We start from the raw sequence: 16,946 nt of genomic DNA on the forward strand, positions 1-16,946 counted from the left end.
GACCTTCGTTTGGGTAAATCCTGAGACAGAGAGGCAGAACATGAGAGCAAGGCAGGACAGAGACATGGGACTTGAGCAGGCTGACCAGGCGTAGTCACCGTTAGGAGTTAACGAACTGGCGTCGATGAATGGGTTGGATCTCCTTAAGAGTAGGCAGGTTGATGAGATGAAGTGGTCACAGCTGGAGGAAGTCAGGAGCAGAGCTGAGGGGGCGGGGCTGACCGAGGCACCGTGACATTTTTTCCTTGTTTATAAATGCTTTGCGTTTTAATTTTTGTTGGGTTTTAGTCAGGCTCTTTGAAATGCAGAATTTGGCATAATACGTGTTATACAGATACATGCCTTGGAATAGACAAGCAAAAATATTTTTAAATCACTTTTGGCCTGGAAAGAGGTTAACTTAAATATGTTAACTATGGACAGTAATAGCCACTTTTAAGCATTAATGTAACATTTCTAATTAAAATGACTTCAAAAGCATCATAGTTAAACATCATAAGAGTAACATTTAAACACAATTATATCTAAATGTGATTTTGTACATTTGTGGGAGATTCTATAAAAAAAATCATACCTTTTCTCATCCATTGTAGGTAGTTACCATTTTGACTTTGGGGTTTCCAGTCTGCATTACATTTTCCTGTGCATTATTCCATCTATGCCCTCACTGCCAGAATCTTTTATCCTGCATATTTGTGAGGGATTGTTTCAGGGTCGTCTTTGAACAGCCTACACCACAGATCTTGTCTGGTGTGGTAGATCTGGGCTTCTGTGCTGTCTTGTAGGTCAACTACTGGTCTGGTGGTACACCCCAAGCCTTTGCTTGTCCTCTCATGAGGATCTCTGCTCTAGAAACACCTCCTTTGCCCTCTACTACCAGATGCCTTCATTGAGCACATTATTGGTTGTGCTTGATAGATTCATTAAAAAACAGTATTTTGGGGTTCAGCCCAACATTGAACACAGAACTGGAGTTGTTGATCAGGGGAATGATTGCATCCAGCATTTTCTTTATTAATGTTAATCCAAAGCAAAAGCTAATCAGTAAAACATTTCAATATGCTTTAATTCACTTTGTGTTTGTTTCAAAGCCAAAGTCTGCTTACTATGAATGCAGACTTTTATTTTGTTTTTTATCCCCCCTCTGCTGCTATGAGAACACCAGTTGTTGTGTGTTCTCAATAAGATCTGACTCTTTCTCTAATGGAGCACAACTGTCGGGATTCCTTGATGTGGACACAATGACAGTCAAACCCCCTGTTACCTAGTGATCATTTAAGCCACTTATGTAGTCCACGTAAAGAAGAATCAAGTCCTGATCTGCCTCCAATGATTCAGTCTATAAGCACTTTGCAGCCAACTTTCCTGCCAGCTCTCATCTTTCACCAGCAGCTTTGGGGACAGATATTTAAACCAGTGACAGTAAGAGGAACTTTTTCCTTTCAGTCCATCTTTAACATAGATCTTTTTTTAAAGCAGAATATATTTTTCCACAGTTGTGCTCTTGAGTCTCATAAACTTCCATCATGAAAGAGCTTAATCTGCTTTCAGTTTTTAATACATGAATTCAATTATTTTTTACTAGATTTATTTTAACAAGGTAATGGAGGCTAACTGTTATTAGAATGAGACACACCCTAAGGCTGCTGGATGAATAGAAATAAATAAATCCATCAGGAGTTATTTACATGTTCCAATGTGTAAATAAGATCAGTACTGAGGGGCAGATGACAAGGAGTGCAAATAAATCATGAAGGACAGTAAAGCACTGAGGATGCTCTAACTGTCTGCTGAAATGAAAGCTGTAAGACTGAACGGCACCACCAAGAGAAACTAAAATATCAGTTAGATGGATAGAGAAAGATTAAGGAGGACTGCTGATGTACCAAACAGAACCAAGTTAGTTTTTTCCAACCTCTTTAATGTACATTTTACCTCCTGTTTATTGTGCTTTTGTTCAGTTTACCTACTTTTTTTCTGATGTGACGTTAAACTCTGCAGATTCACTTGTTTTTGTTTGTTTGTTTGTTTTTTCCATCTGTGAATCATTAAAGTAATGAAAATTTATGAATGCTTAAATGTATGAAAATCGTGTCCCTACCTTCTTCTGACCAGAAAGGTCCTACTGGTCCCAAAAATGAAATGCAAGCTTGGGGGAGGCCGTTTGTTTGCTGTGTTGGCTCCAATGCTCAGGAATAAACTGCCACCAGCTATTAGAGAGCCTACCCTCTTGGAGGATTTTAAAGCTAATCTGTTACTCCACTACCGTGCCTAAATATATGCTTAGCTGACTTTAGTATGTATTTAATTCTTGTTTAACCCTTGTGCTATCTTAGATGACCCCACCCTTACATTGACGTGTTCTGCCTACCATGACAAAGGTGGATAAAGGTGAAGAGGATTTCATGAAATCCATGGACACCAGTGAAGATCACAAATCATTGAAGAAAAAAGGTTCAGCGCACTGTCCAGTGGGTCTAGATGACCCAACGTTAAAGTGCCTAGGATAGCACAAGGGTTAATTGTTTTTTATCTTTGCTTTTTATGTTTCATCATTGTATTATTGTTGATTTTACATAGTGTACAGCATGTTGGGAATCCTTGGATGGAACTGGAAGATGCTCTATGAATGAATGAATGAATGTTTTTCAGTCTTGTATTATAAAGGAAATTATGTTATGCCTAAAATGGGTTTCCATCGGTTTTTATTTTAAGTGACTTTATATGTGTTCTCCGATGGACTGGTGAACCATCCAGGGTGTGCCCCACCTTCGCCCTGCAGTGATCCAGCATCCCTGTGGCTCTGAAAGGGATTAGGTGTGTTTAGAAGATAGATGGATGGATGATCCATCAATCCATCTTTATTGTCATTATCATGCGTACAATGAAATTAAAAGTGCTTTCTGGTCAGTGCAGCATTCATCCATTTAAAAAATGTAAGCAACTTACTACTAAAATAATGAATAATACATAAAACTAAAAAAGTGCAGAGACATCTCCTATGTTGCAATATCATTTAAACAGAGACTTACTTTTTTGAAAGTAAAGGTCCAACATTAAAGACAGTGTTGGGCTTTACAGCCATTTTGTCATTTTTTAGCCACATTTCTAACAGAAAACAATGTCTCGTGTGATTGTGTGCACTAATGCATTTAATATTTAGATTTTACATTAAATTACTTAAATAATGTTGTGATTTGCATCCTCTATTCAGTAACTTAAAATTACTGACAGTTTGGCTGTCATCTTTAGAGGGTGGGAGGGCAATATCTCATTCCTTTCTTTTTGTTTGTTTGACTTGTCTTATCTGAGGTTCCAGCTTTTGTGTTTTAGTTTGGGTTCCTTATGTTTGATTGAACTTGGTAAATAAATATTTTCTTGATTTTTTTTCTGGGTGTTGTGCTCCCCACTCTGCAGCAACTATATGAGCTAATCATGACAGACATGGCGTACCCACATAAGGCCACCAGAGGGCAGCCATCACTTACAGTCAGTTAAATGACAAGCCCTGAGAGAAAACCAGGAGAAGAACGCATCCATTTCTGTTAACAGATGTAAGAGGCGACCACTGGATCAAGTGTTACACAAATGTTTTCTAGTTTTGTTAAAACGTGATGGTGAAAAGCATTTGTGTTCAACACATATCCAGGATCCCAGGTTTTAAAGCAGTGTGCCATTAAAAGCTCAAGACTACACAGAGGCGAATTTCAGTACCATGGACAGCGCTCGACAAACCGGAAAACGACACAAAACATACAGTTATTCATGGAACTGGTCATTATAATTACATGATTTTATTGCTTTTTTTATTTCCTATTTATGTGTTTATTGTTCCGTTTCGAAGGACATGATCTTCTAACATATTTCTAGAGGGGCTTGGATACAGCCTGCCCACAGTTTTCTGGGATTTCCTCTCTTTGGGGGGTGGGAGTTGGGGGCTGAGGCTAGATTTCGTAATTCCTGGCCCACAGCAAAGACGGTTGCGTCACTGCGTGTTCTACGTCAGACGAAGGGGGAAGAGGAAGATATTCAAACCCTGAATCCTTTAATTCTGCGACGTGATTTTACCGTCGTTTCACGAATTTATTTTAATAAATACTTATTATTGATGAATTAATAAAATATGTACATTTATTTTCAATATTAGATGTTTAAAAAGTCCATCCCTCATGCCTCCTGTGCCACTTATTTGTTTATATTTGGCCCTGGTGTTGTAACCGCTGCCCTGATTATTCCCATGTGCAGAACTCTAAACTGATTCTCCTTGCCTGAAAATATGGGCCGATCAATAGTTTCGATGGTGGAGGGACTGGAGGAGAGGAACAAGGAGGAATGGACGGTGGGTAAGGGAGGGGTACCGTGATGTTCTCCACCGCACTGAAAAGGGGCCGTCCCTGTTAGCAGATCACTGCCCGTGGAAGGCCCACCTACAGTGATCCTCTGAAGATATCTAACACGATAGTGGAACTCGAGCGCGCCACCTAATCATAAGGGAACAACTTAAAGACTATTTGTTAATAGGTAAGGATGATTTTTTTATGTCTTGCGCTTCTTAAATGGATTTTTACGCACGTAGAGGTCACCACTATAGGAACATGCCTCCGCGTCGTCGTATTGGGTGCACAATGCTTGCCACAACTTGCGGTTTGAACACGATTCTGTTTGTAGTTGTAATGTGTCGTGCAATACCCGTCGGTGTGACAAAGAAACTCAGATGGACACGTCTTGTGCATTTGCGATTCTGGATGTTGCAGACCTGACTGACACACAGCATCCCAGATGGGACGGGATGGATTGTGTATTTCAGCGACTGGAACATCCGTGATTCTGCAGCTTTGATCCGTTTCAGTGGAGCGCCACGCTTTGCACGTACAGTAATTCGATATTTAATGCGGGAAGGCTGCTGAAATCACACTGTAACCTACATCCCATGTCCCTTCCCCCAGCATCGTAGGGTGATCCCAGAAATAGATGCCACAAAATGATGTAAAATGCTGTCCAAATCCTTAAAATAGAATAAAATTCAACTAAAATAAGTCCTTTTGCATTTCATTGACACTGAGAGTTGCATTACTGACATAAAATTATTAATGAGCACCCCCACATTAGGCATTTCATTGAAGCCTTCATGCCTTTGAATATTTTATGCATTGAGGACGTAAATGCATGAGTGAGCAGACTTTTTTTTTTTTTTACTACAGCCTGATGGCTGAATTGCAGCAGTCACGATCTACCACAGGAGGCGGTGCTGACCTCCCCCACCTCAGCATTTGCTTTAAAACAAGAATTGTTATAACTTTTCTTTTAATTGGATAGCTACATATGTATTCCACAGATTGTAATTATTGTACTAATAAAAAAAAAACAGCAGTGATGGTCACTGACAGCTCCGTGTCTCCACAGTAGCTCGGCCAAGATGGATGTGTTTATGAAGGGTTTGTCCAAAGCAAAAGAAGGGATGGCTGTGGCTGCAGAAAAGACCAAGGAGGGAGTTGCAGTTGCTGCCGAAAAGACAAAAGAGGGAGTTATGTTTGTAGGTGAGTTTCACTCGAATCGTCACGCGGGGCCACTGAGACTGAAAATGTCCCTTGACAAATGCAGGAGCAGCAGCAAGCTAAGGGAGGGAATGTGATTCAAGTCATACAGCATACATTCTAACACAAATGTTTCAATCACTCACTTCTTCTGACTTAATCCAAGATGAAAAACTCAATGAACAGACAGTGATGCAGTTTAAAGAACTTCTACTTTAAATTCCATAGTTTTTATTTTATCACATTAGACCTCATTTTTTTAATTAGAAAAGCCGGGGATGATGAATCACAGATGATCTAAAATTCTAATTTTAATAAGAAGTGCAGTAAATTACATTTTTTTCCCTCAAATGAAGAACAGAGACCAGATCTCTTCTTTAAAAAATCAGCAGTAGTCAGGCTGATTTGAACTTACAAGATCAGGCAGAAGGAATCTGAACCCGTGAACTCATGGTTTAGTTGAATGTTTTAAATCGTGGTGCAGAGGAGCAGCGGGTCAGCGGGAGCAGCTAATGTCACATGTTTGAGCACATGCTGGAGACCATTACCTCTGTCCTTTTCAGGGGAATGGAAAACCTTCCAGCAAATTAATCTACGTTCACATGTAGCTGAAATCAAATCTGATCAAATTATCATAATCTAATTTATATAATGTTGTTAACACTTGCTTTGTGGAGGTGGAAAGATGTCTTAGTAAAAGCAACAGCAAGTGGCTGGCAGAAGATAAAGAAAATTACATTTAAATATTCGTGCTTTTTTACAGAATCCAGCTTTTCTGATATTTAAGTAACTAGGTATTAATCATGTAATTAGATATGGAAATTAAGAAAATATACATTAGGTTTAAGATAACCTGTTTATGTTCAAGGAATAATTGATGTGACCCATATCAATAAAGGTTTATTCTAAGAAGAATCTACAGCAGTTGATCTTTATAGGTATTGTTTGCTTGTTTTTTTAATAAGTTAAGTCACTCTATGGATCTAAAGTACCGTCTACAACACGTTTTAAAAATAAATGATCAATCAGCTCTTTAAGGCCATGTCACATAGCCACTATGTTCATTTTGCACACATTGCATGGATGAAAATTGATCATACGTGAATATACGTGGAAAAAGTGAGAAAAATTTACATGAAATTTTCCCAGATGTTTTCATGAATGAACAATGTTAAAACCACAGAAGAAGTACGAATAAACCAAAGAACACTTAAGTAGAACATGAACCATGCATGATTATTGTGCTGTTTATATGTAATTTATTAGTGATTCATGCGTCAATTACGTAGTTTAACCCAAGATGTGTGCTGTATATGCTATACAAAAGCTATACATTTGATTTGATTTGATTTATTGATTTATTTCAAGCATTGCAGTCAAAACAATAAAGAATGTTCATAGTTTTTTCAAAGCCATTACAAAAATGATGAAATGCATAGATTAAAAAAAAAAACAGAAAATAAAACAAAAAAGACATTTTAATCACATTTGTTTAATTAAAAATAGTGATCATTAACTAAAGTCAAGTAGACCTTGATTTATTGCTTGAAAATGAGTGGGAAGAACCAAGTTTATTTAACCCCACCCCTACTTAGTTGATTCATTTTATAGTTTTACAATGGTGGTACATGCATGAAAAGTCTGTCAGACATACATGGACAAACGTGGAACGGTCGTGGAAAGCCACAAACTTGCAAAAATCATGCACAACTGTGTAAGATTTACAAAATAATTGCATACAAATGATGTAAAATACATATAAACTAAGACCAGAAATTTTGAACAGCTCAAAACGGGAGTCATGTAAAGACCCGCCAAAACCCTCAACAGACATCTGCGCACATTGACGAATGACGAACGCAAGAAAAACACTTATGAATTAGGTATATCACGCATGTATCATGAAAGACAGTCATTTCATACATGGAAAATGCATAAAATGTACGAAGTGGCTGTGTTACACTGTGTGATATCCACTCTGATAAGCACCATGACAATTATTGATGTTGTTGATGAGAAACTGGTATAACAGTTTCATATGCTGTTCTTTGCTAGCTCCAGTCAAATATGAGCTTTTACAGTAGATAGAATCTCATAACCCAACAGTGTCCTCGTCTTTCATCAGGACTCACAAACATGTCATGCTGTTGTCAAAACAGGATGGTTTCTATCTTATCCACATTACATGAGAATGCAAAGAATGTTTCTCTCATCTCTTTCACTGACTGTTGAGCACAGTGGTGTCCTAGAAAGCTGCATATGTTACGCTTGAAGGCTCTTCTTGGAGGAGGGGAAACAGTGATTTGATAGGTTTGTGACCCACCTTTTGACAGCTGCTGTTTGGAGACCTCCCACCTAGCAGAGCAACACTTTCATTGAAGTTATTTTATGCATTCATGACACTCTAATCACATCAACCACTACTGTACAGCTTGTATACAACTAAAATTAACCAACGTTATAGATAAATAAAACGATAATCAGCGTTTGCATTGGAAATCTAACTAAACGTGTTTATTATCATTATTATAATCATTGGCATTATTATTGTTATTATTTTTGTGGTTATCTTGCTTGATGTCTCATGTCAAAAAAGAAAGGAATTATAAGATTTTCTTTTTGTGAAAGAAAATTTAAATTCAGTGTTATCAAATCTGTTATTTTAACTCATAACCCTAAAAGGAAAAGGACCATGTGGACCATGAAACCCATTTCTGATGTTTTTCGATTCTGATGTTTTGGGTTCTAACGGGTTGAAGCAAAAACCAAAAGATATGTTATATTTTACTTTTTGCATGGTGTTGTTTGGTAAATTCCATGACTCAAATGTCTGTAAAGGATTCTTTATTCAATTACAAAGGTGATATTTCACAGTTAAATTTCCCAAAATGATCCAAATAACAATACAGTTCTTCATCTATGCTTGGGTCGATGCCTGATCTGTTTTGAGGTGCGTCTTTTAAAGAAGCAGCTGTATACTCATTTGTTACTTTGCTTCTCCTTGGTTGACATTTAAAGACCCTAATGGGACAAATAGGACATGACTGTGCTGCTCACCAGAGAGGATGACCTGGCCTGCACGATTAGCAGCACCAGGATCACAGTAGATTCACCAAATGCTTAACGGAGAACAGGTCGTAATGGATGATATCTGCCAAAGGGTAAAGACTTGACCAACAGTTTTAGCTCATATGACGGCAGAGAGAAGGCCAGGGAGCTTAATTTATGATGCCTCAGGCAATTAGTGGATAATATATATAAATGATTCTACTTTACCTTTATTAAAACTAATTGGCTGGTAGTGACTCTTCAGACATGAAAAAATGTTAATTAAATTTCACAGCCATCAGATGAGTTATTGAAAGGAGAAGCATGTAAGTCTGAAGCAACATTCATTGTAGTTTTCTGAACTGAAGACAGATTCAGAGTGCTCAAACCTTGGTGCTGCTCACTCAAAAAAACTATTTTAAAAGAATGAAAAATACCCCAGATGTTCTCTTATTATATTTTTATTCCTTTTGAATTTAGGTAACAAGGCAAAAGACAGCGTGGGGACAGGTATGGAGATGTTTTGTTGTTTTTTTAAACAAAAACGCTCGGTTTGGGTTTTACAGCATTTTTGTTGATGTAAAGGTTTGTTTGTGTCTGCAGTGGCTGAGAAGACCACTGGAGCTGTCGGCAACATTGTCGCTGCCACTGGCCTGGGGAAGAAGGATGACTTTCCTACTGACATGAATGTAAGTAATGACCATGACTGCAGTGATGGTGGTGGATCAGAGGACAATCTCAGCATATAATCTCTTAAATTAGCTAAAACTGCCGCCTTGCCTCGAAGCTAAAGGCCGTAGCTGCATTGCATCCTGTGATGGATTACTCAGAGCTGTTATTGATAAGCTGTGTTATAACCTGTTTTTGGTTAGATCAATTAAAGCAACAAATCAAACATTTGTCTTGTCGCTAGTATGGACAGCAGATTACACGCTACGGTAGGACTGCAAAGAAAGCATTGAGGTAATTACAGTCACCAGCAAGCAAAACACGGCCTTTTTCTCTCTGCATCCTCTCCGATCACCAGAAACATAAAAGATATTTACACACCTGCTTTAGAATTATTCGTAGGAAAAATAAACTTGCAGCTTTAACAAAGTAGTTAAAACCTTTACAGTATTTTTGGGGGGGCCTTTTTTTGAGCTAGGGTTTTGAGAAAGTGTTGTAGATTAATTGCAACTAGTACTGGTTCATGGCTCAGACTTTTATTGTATATAACATGGCGACGAAACAAAATGTACACATGGAAAATGTAGACAAATATCTTTAAGGTTTGTAACATCTTGATGCAATCGGCAATAAAGCAATAGTGAACTGGTTGGAGATATACACAAGTAAAGGAAATATAAATGTCCATTTTGTCTCTATAGGCACAAACGGCCTGAACTTTGTATCTAAACTAAAAGAGAGTCGGTTCATGAAGATTCAAATAGCTGCTAGTCGACCTGCATTTATTCTATATTCAGCTTCAGACCAAGCTCTCCCCACGGCTCCTCTGTGACCTAAATGATCAGGTTGCATGATCAGGTTTCCACAACACAAAACTTTCCAATCAGTCCACCCATTCACTCCATACCCACTCCCATGACCTCAGTAACACCAAATCTGTCCCTGCTTTCACTACTCAATAGTTACGCATGCACAAGCAGATTATATATAAGTGTTTTTGTCTTTGTAAATTGAAGATGCTCTGTCGGTGGTCTGACTGTTTTGTTGCTCTCTGACTGGCTATGATCCTTATCTCCTAAACCAGGGGTCTGCCACCTTTAAGACAAAAAGAGCTATTTGGGTTACTCACCAAATCTCATAGAGAGCTGCTAAAACCCACTTTACAATTCTTTTAATTTTTCTTCTTTTTTTATGCATGCGGGTAAATGCAATTATATACTTTAGGGATCTTTATCTCTGAACAACAGCTAGACACTGTTGAGAATATATATAGAGAAACATATGTAGAGAATATATGTTTAATGTAACCATCTTTTTCCTCCCCAAATTGTTAGCATTTTACCTTATAGCCAAAAAGCAACAATGGTGGGATTAAAGAGTCGCATGTGGCTCGGGAGCCTAAGCTTGCAGACCCCTGTCCTAAACATTCACGAATTAGAGAGGGTGCTTTTTAATCATAGAAGCACACAAGAAATGCATTTTCTATGTTAAGTATCTTGACAGATGCATGGTGTTGTCATTGCATTTTAGGTGGATTATTTGCCTTATTAGCCTAAGGTCTTTAGCTTGTTTCATTCTCAATCGCCAAAAAACAACTATCAGCTAAAAACACCAACATTTTTGAAGAACCAGGAATAGTTCATGAAGAAAGGAAAGAGTGCTAAAATCATAAACAAATTCTGACAGGTTTGTTGTGGCATCTCCACCCTTCCACAGCTGGTTTAAACATTATGTTTTTGGCAAAAAAAAAAAAGTGCAAAGTTCTGCTGACACAGTAATGCTTTATCAAAGCAGATAAGAAGTGCTAGCTTAGTGGTCAACACTGGTTGACACAATTTTTGAAAACCTAATTTGGTTTTGTAAGATGTGATAATACAAGCCTGAACAGTGTAGCCGAGCCTGTTCAGTCATTTCAAAATGTTTACTGATTCCTGTTCACTTCAATGAGTAAACCTGTTAAAGTTACTGCTGAAAGCTGCCAGCCGGCCTTCTCAAAGCCTTTTCAAAGGGGGACATGTTTTTCCTTTCAGACTAACATGGTTTTGGTCAGAGAAATGTGGTGTCTTTTTGGTGAAATTAGCAAAATTTGGCAGAGCTACAGCTGTAGTGCTTTTGACCGACAGTTTTTGCAACTTCTCATCATGTCATGTTTCCAGAAAAATACAATAATCCCTTTTTTTCCGGGCCAAAATCAAATTTTTCAGGTTGGAATCCATCTTTTTTACAATGTAACAACCTATCCTGTTTTAACAAAACTGTTTGAAATTAGGTTTTGAAGCTAAATCCAGCAGATAGCTGTGGAACAGTGCAGAGGTCTGCACACATGATTACGACACGAATCAAGGGTCTAATTACTTTTCACGTGACAGAATATAAAATACTTAAAACTTGTTTTATGGCTTGTGATTTAAATTTAACTTGAGCCTTTTGCCCAACAGAATACCACGTGAATTGTTTTAATGGGCTGATGCATCCTGTGGAAATGTAAAGAAGTGTTTAGTTCTGTACACAAAGTGGTCATATTGACCGGCCTAATTACAGATAATAGCAAAATAAATCCTAATACAAAAAAATAGTAATAATAGATCAGTTACTGTCCCTTTAACCCGATTTCCATTTTTACAGTAAAATGAAAAACACACAATACGCCAAACAATATTGTGATTGGGATCATTTTTGTTATGAATCTCATTGTTTTATTTACGCTCGACATTTGTTGCTCACAAAAATAAAGTGTGTTTTCCAACTACTTTTAGCTTTTTCTCCCATTTATTTTCATGATATTTGGACAGAATTTGCCCCGTGGGAATTCCTACATTATTTGTACATAGAATAAATACAGTAATTTAATACATTTATATCTTAAATCATCATATTGTCTAACATGGTTCAGACGCACTCTTGGACAATAATCCATATAATTAGGTGGTGGTATCCCTTGAGACAGCCTCAAAGGCCGTGATAATCTTGTTGTTGGGGCAAACTGAACACAGAAGCACAAAAGATTAGTCTGTTCTACTGTGACCTAACTGACGTGATTAGTGTTGGCTTTAAGAATAAACAACTGATGACCCACTAGCTTATTTTTCAGTGTCTGTAGTAATAGGTGCAGCAAAGATAGAGAGTAGTTTACATCAGAAAGCTGACTGTTGTCTGACCCACTCCAATGAAAACTGTTTTTTTGGTGTTTTTAACATGTTCTTGTAGCATTTTTGCCATGATGGAGGACATATGTAAAGAAAATTAAGATTAAAACTGCATTTCTGAATATTTCTTTAATCAAATTATTGTGAATCAGGGGCAGATGAAAATATGCAGTTTGAAAAAGATTGTATTTGTTACGTGAAAGCTACCCATTTTAGACAACTAGATCCACGTATGTCTTAATTTTCCTTGTTCAAGTTGGCATCTGGTTCGTATATTTATACGTTTGAATAGCTCCAATATTTCTCGCCATTTTTATTGCACCAATAATGCTAGGTTAGGGTTGTGAGGGGCTGTAAGCAAGCAGGAAAATGTGTAAACAGATAGCTCAGTTATGGCTGATGGGAAAGGGGGTGGGCTTGCTCTGCGCCAACTCTCCCCCCTGTAACTCAGAGGCAAATTTCTGACAAAGCACTGCGGGTCTGGAGAAACTATGTCCTAGAAAACTAAACAGGTCTTTTTTTATTCGGGCCAAAAATTGCATAATCATAATGCTGGAAATGCTTGGAAAATAGACCAAAAGATTGTAGTGGGTCTTTAAGTTTATGTTAATATTTTTTTCCTTCTCGTGCCTTTTCCCTTTTTTAGGGATGAGCAAAAATATTTATTGATGTTGCCCAAATGTACATAAATCCAGATTTCCACCAATTACATTTTATTTCATAAAATATATAATATTTACCCAGTTTCATTTGTCACTTTGATTTCACTGTAGAAGATTTACAACTTTAGCTAATAACAGGATTTTTTTAGCAGTGAAAGTCTGCTGACAGCTGAATCACTCAATCAATGTATTGCACTTCAAACTGCAATATTCATTTATTAATGTGGATCAGCTTAAATGTTTGGACCCAAACCATTTCCTTGATCGTTTCTATTTTTTTTTCTGTTTGTATCTGTCTTTCCTGAAAATACGGATCTTTATTAATGCTCCTGTCTTCTTCTCACCTTCAATCCAGCCTGAAGAGTATGGGCAGGAAGCCATGGAGGGCCACGGAGAGGGGATGCTGGAGCCAGAAGGGGAGACATATGATGAGACCCAGCAGGTAATTAGCCAGCAGGACACAAGTCCATACGTGTCTTACTGCTCCCTGAAGGATCAAGTATCGCAGTGCTTTCACATAACAAGGATACCCCGGTGGATGTTTTTTTTACTTGTTTTGTAAAAACTCTATAGGAACGAACCTCAGACTAAGTTTTGACACATTAACTTCAATAGATAGAAACACAAAAATATTCAGAGCTTCTGCTTTGTTACTCGTTTTGGGTATATTGCATTATAATAGCACTCCACACTTGACCTTTACTTATATCCCACACAAACCCTTCAGTTGGTGGATGGAGTACAGTGGCAAAAGCAACACCCACCAACGCAAATTGTAGAGTATTCACAATTTTATGTGTATGAATGCAGGGTTTCAGTCAGCCACATAGGCTATGGGTATTTTTGGAATCTGTCAGCACTGAGACAAACTGCAGGACCAGCTGCATTCATATTTGAAAAGAATACTCGTGTATACAGATATTTAAGCCATCAACAATGAGGCATGGTTATGCACTATAGCTTTTATTTTTACAAAAATGAAAAATAAACAAATTAGTGCTTAAATGAAAGATCTAAAATGCTCTTTACATTTAGTTTTTTATGCATATTTTGTCTATTTTCTGTCCTTTTCTTGGCATGTAAATGAGATTTTGGTGTGGCACTGGCCTGTATCATTCTCTTATCAATCTCCTCCGTCTCTATCTCTTTCTCCATCCCCCTGTTCTGTTGCATCTCTTCCCCTCCCCCATCCTCCTCTTCACCACGATGTGCCTGCTCTGTCTGAATGGGTGTGGCGATGACGCTCTGTTCCACCGTGCATTGTGGGTAATGTCAGGGTCTCCCTGCATTGCTGTAAATATGGAGGCTCAGAAACTGCGGAGGAAAGCAAGCATTTGTGAATAATTAGTTTTATGTTCATTAGCTTGTGTGGTTGGTTAATGTATTAATTACAAAAAACACCATAAGTGGCTGTATATGTTCATTTGTTTATGTTTAAATTGTGCTCAAGGTTCAGATACTTTGAGTATCCATGCTTCTCCTCCTTGAATTTTTTGGACTTGCACTGCCCTCTGCTGGTTAAATAGAGGCCGACGCTGATTCAGCATAGGTCAGCGGGACATTCTTCAGCAAGGAGCTGTCACATGGAATGCGGTGTTATATGTTATTACAAACTGAAATTAAGTTGAGTTATTCCAGAATAGGAGGACATTTTACAAGACCACATCAATTTCACATCAAATGATCCACATACAAAATATAAAATCATGTAGTTTCTGACTAAATTTACTTGTCTTAAGACCAAATCTACAAACACTTAGAGAAAAGAGTAATTGAAAATAGTTTCCATTTTAAATCATATTAAATCCTTATAAAACAGTTTGAACTACATTTTTATACCCGCTATACCCCTTTTGGAGTCACAGGGTTGGCATTGTCTAACCTGGCTACTGTTGGGCCAAGGTGGGGTCCATCCTTGGCTGGTTGCCAGTCTGTCAAAGGGCCACAATCACTCCCACAAACCAATAAACCTATGAAGCATGCTTTTTGTATTGTGGGAGGAAGTCAGAGAAAAAACCCACACATTGATGGGTAAAACATCCAATTCTACACAGAAATGTCCCAACTGGGATTTTAACCAGGGCCTTCTCACTGTGAGCCCTAACCACTGTTCCACTGTTCCTCTGTGCAGTCCTAAAATAACATTTCAAATGTGTTTTTTTGGTATTATTTGTTATAGCTGTGTCTCTTGTAACTGGGAACATTTGTTTAAATTAACAAAATACTCCAACTAATAATATTTATCCATGGATAAATATAATTCAATAATAATTCAATATAATTCACCTGGATTGAATGTCTCACTCTAACCCATCCGACCCAGTTACCCATATAATCAGAATATGACAGTCATAATGTTTTTATGTATGTAACCCTTGTGCTATCCTAGGCACTCTAACGTTGGGAGTTGGGTCATCTAGACCCACTAGACAGTGCACTGAACCTTTTTTCTACAATGATCTGTGATCTTCACTGTTGTCCATGGATTACATGAAATCTTTCCACCTTTATCCACCTTTGTCATGGTAGGGAGAAAACGTCAATGTAAGGCTGGGGTCATCTAAGATAGCACAAAGGTTAAATAATTAGGCAAATCCTCTTGGTCATCTGTAACAGCTACCTAAACAACTAGCTTCTACTCCTGAGAGAATGTTACCATTAGTACGCATTTGCAACCCCGTTACCTGCAAAAAAAAGGTAACAGGGTTGCACTAAATTTGGTAATCATCAAATGATCTGTAACGTGAGCTAATCAAGCCTTATTTTATTACCATATATTGATGAATATTTAGCAGACAATCAGGAAAGTGAAGGTTTACTTCTTAACTAATATTGAAGCTCAAATGTCCTCCATTACTGGAATGACCCTTGTGATTGCATTAGAATTCAATTTTTTATGCTAAATCTGTTTTTGCACATTTTCCCCTGTCTGTCTAATAAATCACACATTTTTTTTCTCACTGTTTGTTTCAGGAAAGTCAGGATTATGAGCCAGAGGCATAAACTCATCAGTCTGAGTCATCCTCCAACCAGCAGCACAATAAGATTTCTAATAATAATATAGGACAAAGGCTGAAGCTATAACAATTATATATATCCCTGTTGCAAAAAAAAAAAACAACAACAAAAAGTCAAGCATTCCCACTGAAAAATGTTCTTCCTTCAAGACAAATCTTTTAATATTATTATTATATATTGTAAAATGTCATGTTATTCACGTAACGTGTTGGGTGTAGGTATTTATTGAGATGTAGGATCCGTCCTCTCGGTCTCATTTCTTTGATTCCCTCCCAATGAAATGAGACCAGAGCCAGGGCCTGTGACTTTGTACTTGTGTGTATCTGTATTAAGAAATGTGCAATAGATGTTTATCATCTTCCAATGTCAAGGTGGAAAGAAAAAAATTATAACTATGTGGCCGGTTGCAAGCAGATACAAATACAGTAATATCCTTTTAAGTGTCAACAATACCCGTGTGTTTTTTTTTCTTTCTTTTTTGCACTTTCTTCAGAGATTTGTTTTTAAAGTAAGAATTTTTTACATCGTATCTTTATAGTTGCTCGTGAAATCATTCCAGTATATTATCTGTTAGGGATTGACAGATTATACACGTTTGTGTGCGTGTGTGTGTGTGTGTGTGGGTGTGTGTTTGTGTGTACTGAAGATTTTAACAAGTTAAAGTTGATATATTGTGTCTTGGAATCATAATGGTTGTCATATCAATGTGTGCTTTAAACTGCAGGACTTGTCATTAAAAAGATTTAAGTGTTAAGCCAAACATGCAAATCTTCTGTAAATACAATAAATTTAAAAAGAAATTATTGTTTTTGATGGCCTTCTTTTATCTGCTTTTTTTTGGAGGGGTGTCTAAAGGGCTGCCTTTTATA

The 16,946-nt window shown here is 37.5% G+C and overlaps 1 protein-coding gene across 2 annotated transcripts; it reads left to right on the forward strand.

Moving 5' to 3' along the window:
* Positions 1-4,361: 4,361 nt before the first annotated feature.
* Positions 4,362-16,867, forward strand: LOC101158777 (beta-synuclein). 2 transcript variants are annotated; one of them, XM_004073396.3, is made up of 6 exons: positions 4,362-4,521; positions 5,404-5,537; positions 9,063-9,092; positions 9,186-9,271; positions 13,415-13,501; positions 16,033-16,867. In XM_004073396.3, the coding sequence occupies exons 2-6, from the start codon at positions 5,417-5,419 to the stop codon at positions 16,060-16,062; spliced, it is 354 nt and encodes a 117-aa protein (XP_004073444.1). In that variant the 5' UTR covers positions 4,362-4,521; positions 5,404-5,416; the 3' UTR covers positions 16,063-16,867. The 2 variants fall into 2 exon arrangements, with proteins under 2 accessions (XP_004073444.1, XP_011478656.1); XM_011480354.2 differs by having other exon boundaries at positions 4,375-4,521; positions 5,407-5,537; positions 16,033-16,205.
* Positions 16,868-16,946: the final 79 nt, after the last annotated feature.

The sequence above is a fragment of the Oryzias latipes genome, chromosome 10 (assembly GCF_002234675.1).
Source record: "Oryzias latipes chromosome 10, ASM223467v1".
In the NCBI taxonomy this organism is placed as follows: Eukaryota; Metazoa; Chordata; class Actinopteri; order Beloniformes; family Adrianichthyidae; genus Oryzias; species Oryzias latipes.